This window comes from Chrysochloris asiatica, unplaced genomic scaffold, assembly GCF_000296735.1.
Source record: "Chrysochloris asiatica unplaced genomic scaffold, ChrAsi1.0 scaffold00198, whole genome shotgun sequence".
Classification (NCBI taxonomy): Eukaryota; Metazoa; Chordata; class Mammalia; order Afrosoricida; family Chrysochloridae; genus Chrysochloris; species Chrysochloris asiatica.
The window spans coordinates 283,713-300,135 of record NW_006408716.1 but is presented as its reverse complement, the minus strand read 5'-3'; the positions used below and the strand labels follow the sequence as shown (position 1 = coordinate 300,135).

The window sequence follows — 16,423 nt, the reverse complement described above, 5'->3', positions numbered from 1 at the left end:
TCTCTGTGCCATTCTTTGAAAATCAAATAGGAAACACTGTATTTGTTGACATGGTATATCACCTGTGATGGGGCTGTCAGGCGGATAAGAAATTGAGGAGTTGGGATTGGCAAGCTGAATAGTAAGAGTGGTCTGCTCATGGGCACCTCCGTCACCAGGAAATTGCGTGTCTCTTTGAAACTGTGTGGTCACCAGTGCTTTTCCTATGAGGACACCGGTGCTGTGGGACTCTGTGTCCGAATTGCCCACGTGCATCATTTGAGAGCCAAAGAGGACAGTGTTGGGGGCTCAGTGAAATTGTATTCAGAATTCTACCCAAAAGCTTTAGTTATAAGCTTTATCCCTCCTGAAACATTTCTTTCCCTTTAAAAAAATATTTTGTTAAAAAAACACTATGATATGAGGGCAATAGACTATTTGGTTTCTTCTAAGTAGATGCTCTTAAATTAATGCATATTATTTGTACTTAATTTCCTCTCTTTCCTGTTGAGCAAAGCATAAAATGCCCAGAATATTACATCTCAAGTCACTTGGTCAAGGCGGAGTCTCTTTGTATTTCATTTCTTAAGACAAATTGGACCTCTCGATCTGATTTGGCTGTGGGACTCAGGGGGAGAAAGGCTGTATTTTCACTTGCCCTGTCCTCAGTCTCTACGCTGGCCAGTTCATAGTCTTCTGACCGCCTGGAATCAGTCAGAATTCGGATCTGCTCCTGGACAGTTTCTAGCAATGTTTTCACTTCTTGCTGTTCTGCTATCAGACAATCACTGGCTGGAATACTAACATTGACAAGCTCTGCAGAATAGGAGTTTTTGCACCATTTGATGCTGCTTTTGACTTCAGAAATCCCTGGCATTTGCATGCAGGTTTCCTCTAGACCCACTGAAGGGATGATGGGCACGGAACTGGCCCTTGTGGATGAACATCCCACCAGGTCCTTTTGATCCAAGCTTTTAAAATAGGGGTTTGTCTCTCTTGAAGGCAGTTGCATATTTATTGATGCATTGTGTTGGATTTTTAAACCATTGGAATTATACCTGAAAAAGAAACAAAGTGTTACATACTTTGTTCTCTGCTGACTTTTACCAGAGAAATAGCCAGTCAAAAATTCACTTTCCACATGCACCATCTCACTGAATTCTCACAGCAACCCCATGAGACGGAGAGTACGTTCCCACTTAAACAGAGAAGGAAACTGAAGCTCAGGTAGGTGAAGTGACTTGCCCAAGGTCACACAGAAAATAAGTGACAGACTGAGACTCAAACCCAGGTCTCCTTACTTTAAGTCCAGGGAGCTTTCAACACACCACAGCTGTATAGGCAGGTGGGATATAATCTTCCTGACCTCTATCCTAGAATACAAAGTAAATAGGGATTGAGCAGGTAAGTGTGGCCTTCCCATTGTGACAAACAGGAAACCCATAAAGGCATTACTCATCACTTCGACCACCCTCTCAGCCCTAATTTTGTCCAGTAGACTGCGTAGGACCACCTTCTTGGAATGCAATCAGGAAACCTCACATAAAGGTACTACAGTGCTGAGTATTTCTGCTTCACATAGATTTTAGGAGATCTGAGTCCAACCTTCATTGGAACACTGTCCCACCGCCAGATTGCTGAGTTGGGGATTGGAGTGGGAGGCACGTATTTCCTCTGTCTGTTTGAGGTTGAGTATGAAATAGACCCCAAAGGATCTGTACCAACTAGCAACTTTCCTCACCAACTTTCTAGAGCCAAGTAAGGGAAGAACTGGCACCATGCCAGGATGACATTCCAAGTCATTTGAACATGTCAAACACTAGCCTGTTCTGAGGCTAGTGAATTTGGGGACTTTGAACTTTGCAGTGCCAGGAAATGAGACCGGTATATCATAGATTCATAAAATGTAGCTTGAGAACATAAACAACGAATTTTATTATATTGCTCAGTTGTTTGGATTTCATTGAAATATAAAAGCAAATATTAAAATGTTTATATATATTAAGCATATGCACTAGACTGCTAGCCACAAGGTTGGCAGGTCAAATCACCAGCTGCTCCTCAAAATTCCTATGCAGGGTAGCTATGAGTTGGAACTGACTCAGTGGTGCTTAACAACAACCTTCAATATAATAAATCCCATTCCTTTTGATTTACATTATAATTTCAGTAATAAAGCAAGATTAGACATACACAGAATAACTATAATGGAGTTTGGAGCATGGTAAATAGAAGTCTGTAGTATAAGGACACAATGGTGGCAATATAAAAGTCTGTTTTTCTCATCAGACAATGCACTGAAGTAGGGAACAGGGTTAGACATTTTTGCAATCCCTCTTGCCAAGAAAGCCACAGAGTTGGCAATCGATAAATGATTCTATCAACACATCTTCAAGTAAAGACTCCTTTTATGTTCCTGTTGAAATCCATCTTCACACTTAATAACAACAGCTAATATTTGCAAAGCACTTTCACCTCTGATTACATCATTGGACTTTCACAAGAAGCTTGTGACTCATTACTGTTATTAGTTGATGGATTAAAGGAGTTAATGGGGACTCAAATGTCTTGCCCCAAGTTATACCCTTAGTAAGTGGCAGGGGATGAAGCCAGACTGAGTTGTCTCATTCTAATCAATACTACCAAAGCCAGAGGGTCTTCATGAAGGGTCATCCAAAAAATACCAGAACTCCTGTTTAGGGATGTATCATCAATACCTGTGCAAACTGCTCAAGCACATAAAAGGAACCCCCTGGTGATATCACTTTATTTTGTTTATTTGTTTATTGTTTTAAGTCTGAAAATCTGAGTCAAAATCTCTGATCAATGAAGCAATTTCAAAATTTTCGAGCACTCAGGTTTTCAGCGCTATCCTGTTTACATCGGTAATATTCATAATGATTTAGAGTGACTACCCATGACAGAGGGCCAAGAATATAGCTAGTATAAAGTTACATTCTACACCGCTATCAACAGAATTTTTCTAGTAGGATGAAATGTGATGGTTATAATTGTAAATTCTTACACTTGGATCCCAAAATCATTTGTACAAATAGCAGAAAGGGCACAAATACCTTAAAGAATTTGTTAAAATGTAGCTTCAATAAAACATGACTACAAAATAATTAAAAGGAATTCAACCGAAACATAAAGCATTCTTCTAATGTATCTTGTATGAAATGGACAGGACCAAAGACTACAATGTCACAGGAAAGGGAAATTGGCTTGGTAAATACATTGAATAGTGCCCACGCTGAACTTTGTACTATTAAAGGATTTAATGTGGGGGAAAAAATAGTTAATTACTAGGTGCTACATTAAAAGCCAGATTTTAGACACATGGCTAGAAATTGACATCTGAAATGTCACCATAAAGTGAAGATGAGGTATCAACAATTAGAAATGTCCAAAATTGTGATTTTTGTTTGATTTGAACATGATTTCAAGTCTAGATGCTCTTACATGCTCTGGGATCTCAGACATACAACAGTGTCTCTGACCTTTCATTTTCTCATCAATGTAAGCTATTAAGCAATAATAGTGACATCAAGGAGTTGCTGTGAGGATTGATGGAAATGATGAATTTATACTGTTTAACCAAGCCCATGTGTATCTGGAGTCTTCATGCCCTTCCTAGATTTGCTGTGATTGCCTGTGACGGAATATAGGAGGAGAAACTGAACATTACTCTCTAGAACATTAGGTAGGAGTCCTGCTGTGGAGCTGTGGGTTAATGCACCAGACTGCAAAGCCATTTGAACAGCAAGGTTGGCAGTTCAAGCATACCAGCTGCTCCCTGGAAACCCTATACAGGGTGGCTGTAGGTCGGAACCTACTCGATGACACTTAACAACAGGATATTTCTAGATGTGATTCTGGATTAGAAGACACTCAAATTTCTGTATCCTTTGAAGGTCAGTGATGTTTTCATAAGTTTGCTCTACGAGTGCATCAACACTTCCCCATTGTTCAATAGAAACACATGTACATTTATCCTGTAACTATGTGGTACATTGGTTAAAGCGCTCAGCTGCTAACCAAGAGGTTGATGGTTCAAACTCAACAGGTGCTTTGTGGAAGAAGGATGTGGCAGTCTGCTTCTAAAAAGATTTAAATCCTTAGAAATCCTATGGAAAAATTCTACTCTGTCTTATTATATGGTCATTATAAGCCAGAATTGATTCAAAGGCAGTAAGTTTGTTGCCATTTTGTGTCTTATGTGATCCAAAGTGTCCATGTAAAGAACAAAAATGTCAACAATTAGTCATTCAGTTTGGTCCCCGATCACTTTGGATTCAGGCCAAGGAATCCATATTTTCCTTGGGAACGCTAAGAACCAGCCCCTGGGAATAGAATGAACTCACATGCTCCAATGGATTTGTCCATTCTGACTTACAGGGACCCGTTCAGACAGAGTAGAGCTGCCCGTAGGATTCCCAAAGCTGTCATATTTTCAGAGGATCAGCACTAAACAGCAAAACACAAGGTTAGCAGTTCAAACCCATCAGCTGCTCCTTGGAAACCCTACATAGCGTCATTATGAGTGAGAACTGATCCATGGCACTTAACAACAACAACACAAATCTTCTCAGAAGCCGAGTGTTCTCTTTCTCTCACAGAGTGGCTGGTGGCTTCCTACTACCTACTTCTGGTTTGCAGCTAAATACTTAACCATTACAAAAGCAGGGCATCTTAATGAACTGACTAAATGGAAGCTTGCAATCAATGACTCCCTTTTCACTAGCACACCATGGATGTGATGTTCTTCCCATTTCGTGTTTACTCATTTTTCAGTCAGAATTGTTGTTATTGTTAAGTGCAGTTGAGTGTTCAGGTTCTGACTGATGGAAACCCTGTATAGGGTTTGAACTGCTGATCTTGCACTTAGTGTCCAGTGCTTATCCTGCAGTTCCACCCACAGACTGTCTAGTATGAAATCTCAGCTCTTTTACCTAAGAACTGGACCTTATTGGGCTAGCTCCAACATTCTGTTTCTGAATACATTTATGAGGAATAACTGAATTGAAATCAGGTGTGATAGGTACTTAGTATGTTGTTGTTGTTGTTGTTGTTATGTGTCATGGAGTTGCTTCTGACTCATAGTGACCCTGCATAAGGTTTTCGAGGCTGTAAATCTTTATGGGAGCAGAAAGCCTCATCTTTCCCCCATGGAACAGCTGGTAGTTTTGAACTGCTGACTGTGAGATTAGCAGCCCCATTCTTAACCACTAGGCTACAGTATTGTAATTCCTTCCTACACTGAAGGTACGGATTTAACTTTTGTGATTCTCTTACTTTCTGTTTAACTCACGATTACATTAGTTTGCTTTGCCTGACAAGGCTTCCTTTGAAGCTCTGTGAGTCATTGTAAGTGTTTCCTAGTCCAGGGCTCCAAATAGGAGAAAGACTCACCAAGAATCTCCCCTCCACTTGATTTTTTCACCAGGGTACACTAAAATGACTGATGAATTCAAGCTGGGCTGAAGTTAATGCCAATGAAAGAAGCCACATACACTGGAAAGCTAACAAGCAGAGATTACCCACAAGCTTGACAAATAAAGAAGGCTGATCATGCCTGAAAATACACTCCCCTCCTCCCCAGTAGGGCAATATTCGAAGGGGGCCTTTAGCTGTGAAATTCTATTACCAATCCTATTTTCAGTCTAGAGAGGTGCCAGTCCCCTAGGAGTGGAAAATAGCTGTTTTCCAGAACTGAGAATGCAATTGCTCCCTGCGATGCATTGTGTAGAGCACACAGTGACTTATACTTAGAGTCACCATTTATCAACATCTGGTGCATAGCGCACACTGGGAAAATATATGTGGCCAGCCAGCTGGAGAGAATAGTTTTAACTCAAAGGTGATTTTACCAAAACAAAACCACCACCACACCACACAGACAATAGATACAAGTCTTTGGAAATTGACAAAAACAACCAAGCAAACACACAAGACAGTAGAAATGTCTGAGTATTTGAAGCTATGTGAATGTGTGGTGCAAGCATGGGACATGGGCAGGTTCTGGGCATGCTCACCAGGCAGGGAATGTGTGGAGTAATGGTCTTGCCAATCCCCCAGTAGAGAGAGAGACTACGTGGCCTGAGTTCATCTCCGCTCACAAAACCCCCAAGCTTGATTTTCTTACACTCATTCACCCCAGACAATACAAGCAGGTTCCGCTAAGTACGTTTCCAGAGATGAGGTGAACTGCTCCTTGATTTTCACTATACCTTTAGGAAAATGTGACTGTTATGTTGAATTTGCAACTGCCACTCCAGATCTGTACACCAAATGCACTTTGCAATCTATTTGGGATTGCTTCAAAATTACAAACGCAGCCACAGGCTATTTATCCCCTCTCTTCTAATCTTCTTAAGTAGTCCTAGTGTGGCACTGTTGGATAAGCACTGGACTGGCAACTGCCAGGTTGACAGATTAAACCCACCAACTGCTCCTGAGAACCTCTATCCAGGGTTGCTGTGAGTCAGAACTGACTAGACAGTAAGTACTTAACAACAACAAAAGTCTTCCTAAAGAAATCTGTCCAACAGGGCAGTTAAGAATCTGTTTAAGAAGAGAGTAAGTGGAGAATGGTGAGACTTTGTGATAGTCTTCAATGAAGATAGGAATCCTGGTGTGGCGCTGTGGGATAAAGCACTGGGCCACAAGTTCAGTTTGAATCACAAGGTTGGTGGTTCAAACTCATCAGTTGCTCCTTAGAAACGCTGTATAGCGTCACTATGAGTCAGAAACTACTCGAAGGCATTTAACATCAACGACATGATGCTGATAGTTTAGGACGGTCACCCAGGCTAAAGCAAGGAAGAGGCCTGTCCTACCTCACCCAGAGAGATAAAAGCCGAAACTAAGACGCATCAATGACCTAGCCTACATGGGGAAACTGCCTACTGAAATTTCTAGAGTTGACCTTCATTTCATTACTCTTAAAATTAATGATACTGTGACAACAAGCAGAAGTACTTCCCTACTTACCACGTGCCAGACTCAAAAGTGTTTAAACACACAAACATATGTTTAGACGAGGGGGCTTCAAAAAGTTCATAGAAAAATTTCATTATCTTTCTATGCCATTTTCTCACAAACTTTTTTATGCCACCTCCCTTGTATAAGGAGCTCTGGTAGAGTAGTGGTTACCAATCAGGCTGTGAACCGCAAGGTCAGCAGTTCAAAACTACCAGCTGTTCCATGGGAGAAAAGATGAAGCTTTCTGCTCCCGTAAAAATTCACAGCCTCAGAAACCCTGTAGAGGGTTAATATGGGTTGGAACCGACTCCATGGCACATAACCACCACTACCCTTGTATATGCAATAGTCTGCCCAACAATCCTCAAGGAGGCTGGAATTATTTTGCTCGCTTTATAGATGAGAAAACTTAAGCTAAGATGCTAAACTTACTTAAATTACTAAAGTAGTGAAGGGTGGAGATGGCATTTGAACTCAAGTCCTTTAAGTAAGGGCTGCCATAATGGGCTGAGTAGTTTGTTTCCAGTAGGTGAACGGTGACTAACTTCCTACAGTTTATCTGGAGGAAAGGACACACCTTGTTCAATGTAAGGACCAGCAGTAGCCATGTTGGAGTTGGAGTCTATCCCCCAATCTTTGAACTCTATATAAACCCGGGAGTCTGAGTTCATCAGATGGTGCTATGGGTTTATGATTGAGATGCACTCAAGAATTCTTCATGGAAGTAGATATTGCATATATGTTATAGGGTATTACTTAGGACACTATCAACAATGCTCTTCAAATGATTGAGTAACTTGTTTCACACAAAGGCTAATGAACGACTTTGTTGAGTCCATTCCAATTCTTAGCTCCCCTGTAGAGGCTTTCCAATCAGCAGCTGGTGCATTTCAACTGCTAATCTTGGCATTCAACCCGACCTTGCAGTCAAGTGCTTATCCTACAGCGCCACTTTTATCTGACTATAAAACCTAAAATTTTAAGATCAAAGATAAATGTTCATAATTGTGTAATAATGTTGTCTAGTTATTTGTAGAAGAAGCACTAGTAGCACTCTAGGATAAGCACTGAACTACTAACTGCAAGATTGGTAGTTCAAACCCACCAGCCACACACTCCACGGAAGAAAGATGAGCCTCTCTTATGCTCCTGTAAAACTTTTTGTCATTGTTGTTTTTAAGTGCCATCGAGTAGGGTCCAACTCAGCGAACATGTCTAGGGTTTCCTAGGAGCAGCTGGTGGGTTTGAACCACAGACCTTGTGGTTCAAACCGACCTTGCAGTCCAGTTCTTATCTTACAGTGCCACAGCCTTGGAAATCCTACATGTATGGTCATTATAAGGGGATCGACTCGATGACAACTAATAAGAAATATCTCTACATTTAACTTTCTATCCTTATATTCCTTTTAAACTAACTTCTCCCTAAAACCCTGTCACACCTGTTCTCTTAAATTAGCTCATCTTGTGTGTGAAAAGGATGTTAGTAACCACAAACAACTAAATGAAGAAAAAGTCATTGAATTAAACCTCAAGACTTTCATAGTTAACTTAAGGGTATAGCATTAATGATACTTCCCTAGATTCCATTGCCTTTAAGACCTACCCTTGACAAGGTATCGTATCCTGGTCTGGGATCCGTGATTCTTCTAGGTGTTGATACGCTGGTCCCACGATTCCACTCAGCCGACTTCGGGGCAATGGGGGTGTCCTTCCGAAGGCATTCCTATGAAGCATCCCACTCCTTTGCCCTGGGCTGTAGCAAGAGGAGAGACTCCTGCTGGGATGAAAGAAAATCAACAGACAACAGAGGTCATAGCAATAACCTCACCAGGGGCTCGTCACACTCATCAAAAGTCACATTTATACACCAGATGCTCAAAATACTGGCCTGAAGCAATGCGGGAATGCTGTGTCTGCTTGGAGTGAATTGTTGTTAAGTGCTGTCCAGTCGGCTCTGACCCCATAGTGACCCTGTATAGGGTTTCCCAGGAGCAGCTGGTGAGCTTGAACAGCCAACCTTACAGTTCAAATGGCTTTGCAGTCTGGCGCATTAACCCACAGCACCACACCAGGAGTGAGTTGTTGTTGTTAAGTGCCAATGAGTCGCTTCTGACCCATCGTTAGCCTGTACAGGGTTTCCAAGTAGCAGCTGGTGAGCTTGATCCGCCGATCTTGCCGTTCAAACCGCTTTGCAGTCTGCCACATTTACCCACAGTGCCACACCAGGACTCCAGTACTGAATTGGTGGTGGTGGTGGTGGTTGTGTGCCATGGAGTCGGTTCCAACTCATAGGGATCCTGCACAGGGTTTCTGAGACCGTAAATCTTTACATCTTTACGGAGGCAGAAAGCCTCATCTTTCTCCTGTGGAACAGCTGGTAGTTTCAAACTGCTGACCTTAAGTTTCAAAGCCCGATTGGTAACCAGGAATGAATTAGGAGTAGAGAAATTCCTTTACCCCTGGAGACACTGAAACAGAAAAGTGTCTGTGTTTCTGGTTTTCCAGTAGAGAGCACATGAGATTAATACAGTTAGAGCTTTCCAGCTAAAGAAAAGAGGCAGGCTTACTGAAGTCTCAATATTCAAATTTCAGTTCAAGTGACTTGGACAGCTATGGTCGCTGTCTGCCTATTAGAAATAAAATGGTCTTCTTATGGTTGTTGTTGTTAAGTACCGTGGAGTCAGTTCCGACTCATAGTGACCCTGTAACAGGGTTTCTGAGGCTGTAAATCTTAACAGGAGCAGAAAGCCTCATCTTTCTCCCGAGGAACAGCTGGTAGTTTCGAACTACTGACCTTGAGCTTGATTCATAACCACTACGCTACTAGGACTGGTAAAAATTAAACACAGGCAGCCCTAAAGGGATTTGTGAGGAAACTTTCACTTGTTTCAGTGATAGATTAAAACAAACCTGATTTTAATTGGCATTCTCTTCTTAATATATATTTTAAATTCTGAGCTCATTCCTCGAAATTTTCATTAATCTTGTGAAACTAAATTGTTTTTTGTTTGTTTGCTTGAGTTTGTTTTTAATAAACATTTCACTATATATTTTATTTGATATATATCCAAATATCTAAATGACTGTATGTTCATTAAAGAAGATATTTGACTTTATCTTCTCGAGCTGATCTTTGAAATTTTCTGTTCAGCTCTTGGACCTCCTCATTTCTTCCATTTGCTTTAGCATCTCTACACTGAAGAGCAAGTTTCAGTGTCTCTTCTCACATCCATTTTGATATTTTCCTTCTTTCTTGTCTTCTCATTGACTTTTTGCTTTCTTCATGTATGATGTTCTTGATGTCATTCCACAACTCTTCTGGTCTTCGGTCTTTAGTGTTTAATGTATCAAATCTGTTTTTCAGATGATCTCTAAATTCAGGTGGGATATATTTAAGGTCATAGTTTGGCTCTTGTGGACTTATCATTTTCTTCAGCTTCAGTTTAAATTTGCATATGAGTAATTGATGGTCTGTTCCACAGTCTGCCACTGGCCTTGTTTTGACTGATGATATGGAGCTTTTCTATCGTCTCTTTCCACCGATGTAGTCAATTTGATTTCTATGCATTCCATCTGATGAGGTCAATGTGTATAGTCATCTGTTATGCTGTCTAAAGAAGGTATTTGAAATTAACAAAATCATTGGTTTTGAAGAATTGTATCATGCATTCTCCAGCATCATTTCTATCACCAAGGCCATATTTTCCAACTACTGATCCTTCCTTTTTGCTCCCAACCTTTGCATTCCAATCACCAGTAATGAGCAATACATGTTGATTGCATGTTTGATCGATTTCAAATTGAAGAAGTTGGTAGACTTCTTCTATTTCATCCTCACTGGCTTTAGTGGTTGGGGCATAAATTTGAATAATAGTGGCATTAACTGGCTTCCCTGTAGGCTCATGGATATTACCCTCTCACAGAGAGTGTTGTACCTCATGACTGATCTGGATATGTTCTTTTTGACGATGAATGCAACACCATTCCTCTTCAATTTGTCATTCCCAACATAGTAAACCATGTGGTTGTCAGATTCAAAATGGCCAATACCAGTTCATTTCAGCTCACTAATGCCTAAGGTATCGATGTTTATGGGTTTCGTTTCATTTTTAACAATTTCTAATTTTCCTAGATTCATAGTTCATACATTCCATATTCTAATTATTAATGGATGTTTACATCTGTTTCTCTTTATTTTGAGTTGTGCCGCATCAGCAAACGAAGTCTTATCCTACAGTCTCACACTAGTACTTCTCAGGACATGGGGTGGGGGTGGGTTCGTTTGAATACTGGAAGTTTGAATTTTACATGTGTACATGGCACTGTAAGATCAGCACTGGACTTCTAACCACAAGGTTCGTGGTTCAAACTCACCAGTTATTCCTTGGAAACCCTATACACTGTAGCGATTAGTCAGAACTGACTCAACAGAACTTAACAACAACAATAGCTTGTTAACAACAGCATGTAGTAAGAACTAGTCAATGTCATGGAAGGAGATAAAAGGTCTTCTCCAATTGGGTCATTTGAGGAGAGTTTATTATTTACAATAAAGCGCTAGACTGCAAGGTCAGTTTGAACCACAAGGTCAGCAATTCAAACTCACCAGATGCTTCTTGGAAACCCTATGCAGGGTCACTATGAGTCAAAACCAACGTGATGGCACTTAACAACAACATGCAGTATTTGAGTGCAAAAATACAAAACAAAGCAAAAACATGTAAAATGAGATACTACTGTACCTCATGGCTAAAAACAATGGGAAGGCATTCCTAACCCTTTTGACTGAAGGGATGAAAAAGTTAGTAGTTATCAGAATGTAGAAAGTGAGTTGTAAGGAGAGAATTACCTGGCAGATACCCAGGCAACATGACCCCAAGAAAGGAGAGAGAACTGAGGTGACCAGGCAGAGAAAGGGACAGAAGTGCAGTTCTTATTTTTTTCCTCTTGTCCTTCTATCTCCAGCCATGGCCTCACCTCATTGGAACCAACAGAAGCCTGAGGACAGGGCAAGGATTGTTAACCTGCAAGTGTGCAGAGCAGCAGAGAGAAAAGTAGAGGTCGATCAGGAGGAAAAGGGAAGATGTTAGTCCCATTGTTAAGAGTTTCCGGTGGATTGTTAATAGAGTTAAAGGAGATAATCTCCACAGCGTGTCTTATAGGGGACTGTCCCATGGTAGGTGCTCAACATGATATGATACATTACCCCTGGTTCTTCAACCATAGCTGACAATTCCAAAGATGCTACTAATCACTAAATGTCCTAGAGTGCTTTCAGTGTTAAAACTCTACATCTGTGTTTTTTATTGGTGAGCTATATTGTCAAGTATTATGCAATATATGACATTCTCTAAAATATGCCTTCTTCATAAAGTTGGTTTTTTTTTTTTTTACTAAACACTAAAAACAATGGCATTGAATTAATAGGTTTGTTCCATAAATCAATTATCCAAATCAATTATCCAAATAGCTTGTTAAACTGTCATAACAGCAAAGTCTACCACTATGAACAAGGGACCTATCTTAAAAAAACCCAACAACAACAATCCCAGATCTATTGATCAATCAACTATTCAGGCCTTCTAACCCAGTGGCATTTAGGAAGTTATAGAGCAGTTTGCAGGTTACATAAATCAGTGACCGCACTATCAATCATGACGATGTTTAGGTCTACTGCATGTTTTACACAACAAAAGCTATGATATATTAAACTATAATTTACAAAATTCCAAAAGCACTTTATAAATCAAACCTTGCTTGTCTATCAGGACACATCATAGGCCAACAAATATGTCAGTGTCTATGAACCAAAAGAAAAGGAATGTCTTTTCAAAACTTTCAGGTTTAAGTAGTGAAAAAGAAACGGGGTTACCAGCCAAATACTTTAGAAGTTTTATTATTATTATTTAATCTAAACTTTAAAATTGTGATGACTTAATTAAGTAGTAGGAGTGATGACTTTATTTAATACCAGTACAGGAGCTCTGGTAGCGTAGTGGTTATGAATCGTGCTGCTAACCTCAAGGTCGACAGTTTGAAACTACCAGCTGTTCTGTGGGAGAAAGATGAAACTTTCTGCTCCCATAAAGATTTGCAGCCTGGGAAACCCTGTGCATGGTCACTATGAGTCAGAACCGACTCCAGGTTACTAAACAACAACTTAAGAATTTAGTACTAAAGGAACATTATATTGAATTATTTAATTTTACTGGGTGTAAGACTATTTTAACATATGTTAAAGTCAGCAGGGCAAAGTATTCTAAAAGACTTATTTTATTAGCTAAGATCATTTATTAGGTCCGGCAAAATGAAATACTCCATTCATAGGAAAATATTCTATAAATGTCACCCATGATGTAACCTAAGACTTGTATTTAGTAGCTAAAGCAATCATCCAAGTTTAAATTATTTCAACTATGTTTTTTGTTTGCTTATTTTGTGTCATTTTTTGATTTGGCAAATCCTTAGTATCTCATTCTGCGGCTTTAAAATAAAAATAATCGTCCCCACCTGGAAGTAAATGTGGCCGGAAACAATTTAAAAAAAGGTTCCATGTGTCTCACTGAGAGAGACAAGGGCAAAGGGAGCTTTCATCTCAATGCTTGCTTTTGCCACAGAGAATAGTTCAGTAGGAATCCGTGAAAACAAAAATGTCAACAACACTAATCTTTCACTGCTAGGAACAACTAGTACTTTTTAATATTTTAATATTTACATATATTGTAATCTTATTGTTCATTTTCAAGTATCAGACTTCTCACTAGGAAAAAGAAGTTTAAATCTTTCAAAAATTTCCATAAAACTGAAGATATACATCTGGATACATACAAGAATTTGTTCTAGCATTAGTCTCCAAATGCCATATGATCTAGGACAAAGCCTTTCAGTGTGGAACTTTCAGATTGCTCACCTATAGAACACAGTGCAGACAAGAAGATGCTAAAACACATTCAGCATCAGACCAACAAGAGTTTTTTCAAATATTTTTGCCCTTGACTTTCTCTACAAAAGAGCCAATTATATGATCAGTTCATAAAAGAGTATCACCACAATGATAATAAAAGTCCCCTGGAAAATTGTGTGAGAACCTGAAATATTTTGTTGCAGGCGCCTAGGGAAGAAATCAGTCATTATCTTTGCAAAAGGAGACAAGGCAGGATAAGAAAAATCATGTTTTTAATAGTTTTGCAGGATACAATTATTTCATTCATTAATCACCATTTATACTATTGATGGGTATATGCTTTGTATAGGAACACTGTTGTCCAGTGGGTGAAGCTGGCATCTTTGGCTTGTCTACAGTGACATATTCAAGTCCCTGCTTCTTAAGGAACTATGGCAGAAGCAAGAACTATATCCTTCCTGCATAATGTTGCCATCTTTGGCAAGCTTTTCTCTGATATGTGCAGCGTGAATGTACCCATTCTCACCAAGATTAGTTACCAGTACCTGTGGTGCTTGAAAGACTGGCTTCCTCTATCAGGAGAAGAAACTTCTGGGAAGGACTGTGGTCCAGCAAAACTTGACTCCATCATTGTATCCAATGCTGTCACAGGATGTCTTTCCACCTTGGAATACTGTGAGGAATCACATGTGTAGAGGTAAGCCAAAGGTAAGTTATGAACAGGGACTATCACACAGTGCTTAGGTATGGAAAAGGGACCAGAAAGACAGTTTCTGCTGCAAAACCAGATTAGAAAATATCTTGTTCTTCATACTTTGAGTGTGCTGTCACCTAACCCTTTCTGTGATTAGGTATGTGGATCTTCACTTCAGAACTAGAATTCTGTCTTCTCGTTTTTTCATCTCCACCATTGGCATGCAGGTAAAGTTTATTATGGATTTGTTTTATTCTATTTACACTTAATGAAAAAAAAAAATCAATGTATTTGTTACTGTCCTATTTAATGGTGATGGTGGGTGTGTGGTATCTTTTACAACTCATAGAAACCCAGCATAGGGTTTCCAAAGCTGTAAGTCTTTACGGGAGCAGAAAGCCTCATCTCTCTCCTGAAAAGTAGCTGGTAGATTTGAACTGCTGACCTGTGGTTAGCAGTCCAACTTGTAAACTACTATGCTACCAGGGCACCTTGCCATATTAATGGTGGTGGTGGTGTCAAGTGATGTTGAGTCTGTTTTGACTCATAGTGACTCTGCATAAAGTTTCCAAGGAGAGACTGGTGGCTTTGAACTGTGGAACTTTTCGCTCAAACCAACCCTGTAATCCAGTGCTTATCCTACAACCCCTTACCAGGACTCTGGTCCTATTAATAATAGGGATTTAATAAACACTATCAAATGAACCTCAGGGTATTCCTAAAACTAGAGAGGATATTAACTCAGAAACCTGTTCACTGTCTCCACTGCACCTGCTTTCAATGGGTTAACAGGTCACTATTATCATATCTAAGACGAGAACTATATGTCAATTGCTCACTCTTTATAGTTCTTAGCTCTAGGTTTCATCTTCGACTATCACTGTAGAGCATGAAATCTGAAGGCTTTTTGCCTGGGAAAAACTCCAACCAGCCAGAGCATTGTAGGTTAGTGTGCTGGACTGCAAAGTCAATTTGAACCACAAGGTCAGCAGTTCAAGCTCACCAGTTACTCCTAGGAAAACCTATACAGGGTCACTATGGGTCAGAACTGACTCGATGGTACTTAACAACAACAACCTAGTTTTAAGTGTTCAGATACCAATTCTTCTGGACTACCACATGCAATTCTGACAGCCAAATTGCCAGAGTTAGAAGAAGAGTATATTTAAAAGTGGGTTTTGGACCACTTTCTCTAGTTGACCTTCACAGAATATTCCTGAACATGCCCCTAAATGGTTGCTTGTTTATAATGTCATGAGAGAGTCTCAGAGACAGTCTGTAAGTCTTTCTATCTGCAATAGTCCTCCCTCTGCTTCCTCAGACCCAGCAAGCATAGAAAACCTAAGTGACACATTGCTGGAGACAGTTCAGGTGTGGGAGGAGATTTCTTTGTTCTCTGTGTCCTGTGAAAGGTCACTATAGGAAAAGCACTGAACCACAGGGTTGTATGAACCACAAGATCAGCAGTGCAAACTCATCAGCTGTTCCCTAGAAACAGGGATGCTGTGAGTTAAAACTGACTCAAAAGGATTTTACAATAGCAACAACAACAACATGAAGGTAGAACTTTGAAACATCATTATGGCATCTGTGATGTTTGTCTTTGTCTCAGTTTTCTCATGTTTAAGACTTAATGAAGAGTCTCTTTATGATTTATAAGGAGCCCTGTTAACATAGTGGGTTACAGTTTGGCTGCTAACCACAAGATTGCAGTTTGAATCTACCAGTCGTTCTGTAGGAGAAAGATGAGTCTTTCTGCTTCCATATATTTACAGCCTCAGAAACTCTCTATACAGGGTCGATATGAGCTGGAACACACTACATGGCACACTACATATAACCACCATTATGTGTGTGTGT

At 40.0% G+C, this 16,423-nt stretch overlaps 1 protein-coding gene across 1 annotated transcript in view; it reads right to left on the bottom strand.

The window, feature by feature from the left end:
* Positions 1-526: 526 nt before the first annotated feature.
* The window catches only part of LOC102813751 (pro-neuregulin-3, membrane-bound isoform-like), a 95,832-nt gene continuing 79,935 nt past the window's right edge, over positions 527-16,423 (bottom strand). Inside the window, exons 4-7 of the mRNA XM_006872460.1 lie at positions 14,415-14,542; positions 8,569-8,739; positions 1,281-1,352; positions 527-1,037 (exon numbers count right to left, since the gene is read on the bottom strand). Coding sequence (XP_006872522.1) covers positions 527-1,037; positions 1,281-1,352; positions 8,569-8,739; positions 14,415-14,542 — 882 coding nt within the window. The remainder of the gene's footprint in view (positions 1,038-1,280; positions 1,353-8,568; positions 8,740-14,414; positions 14,543-16,423) is intronic.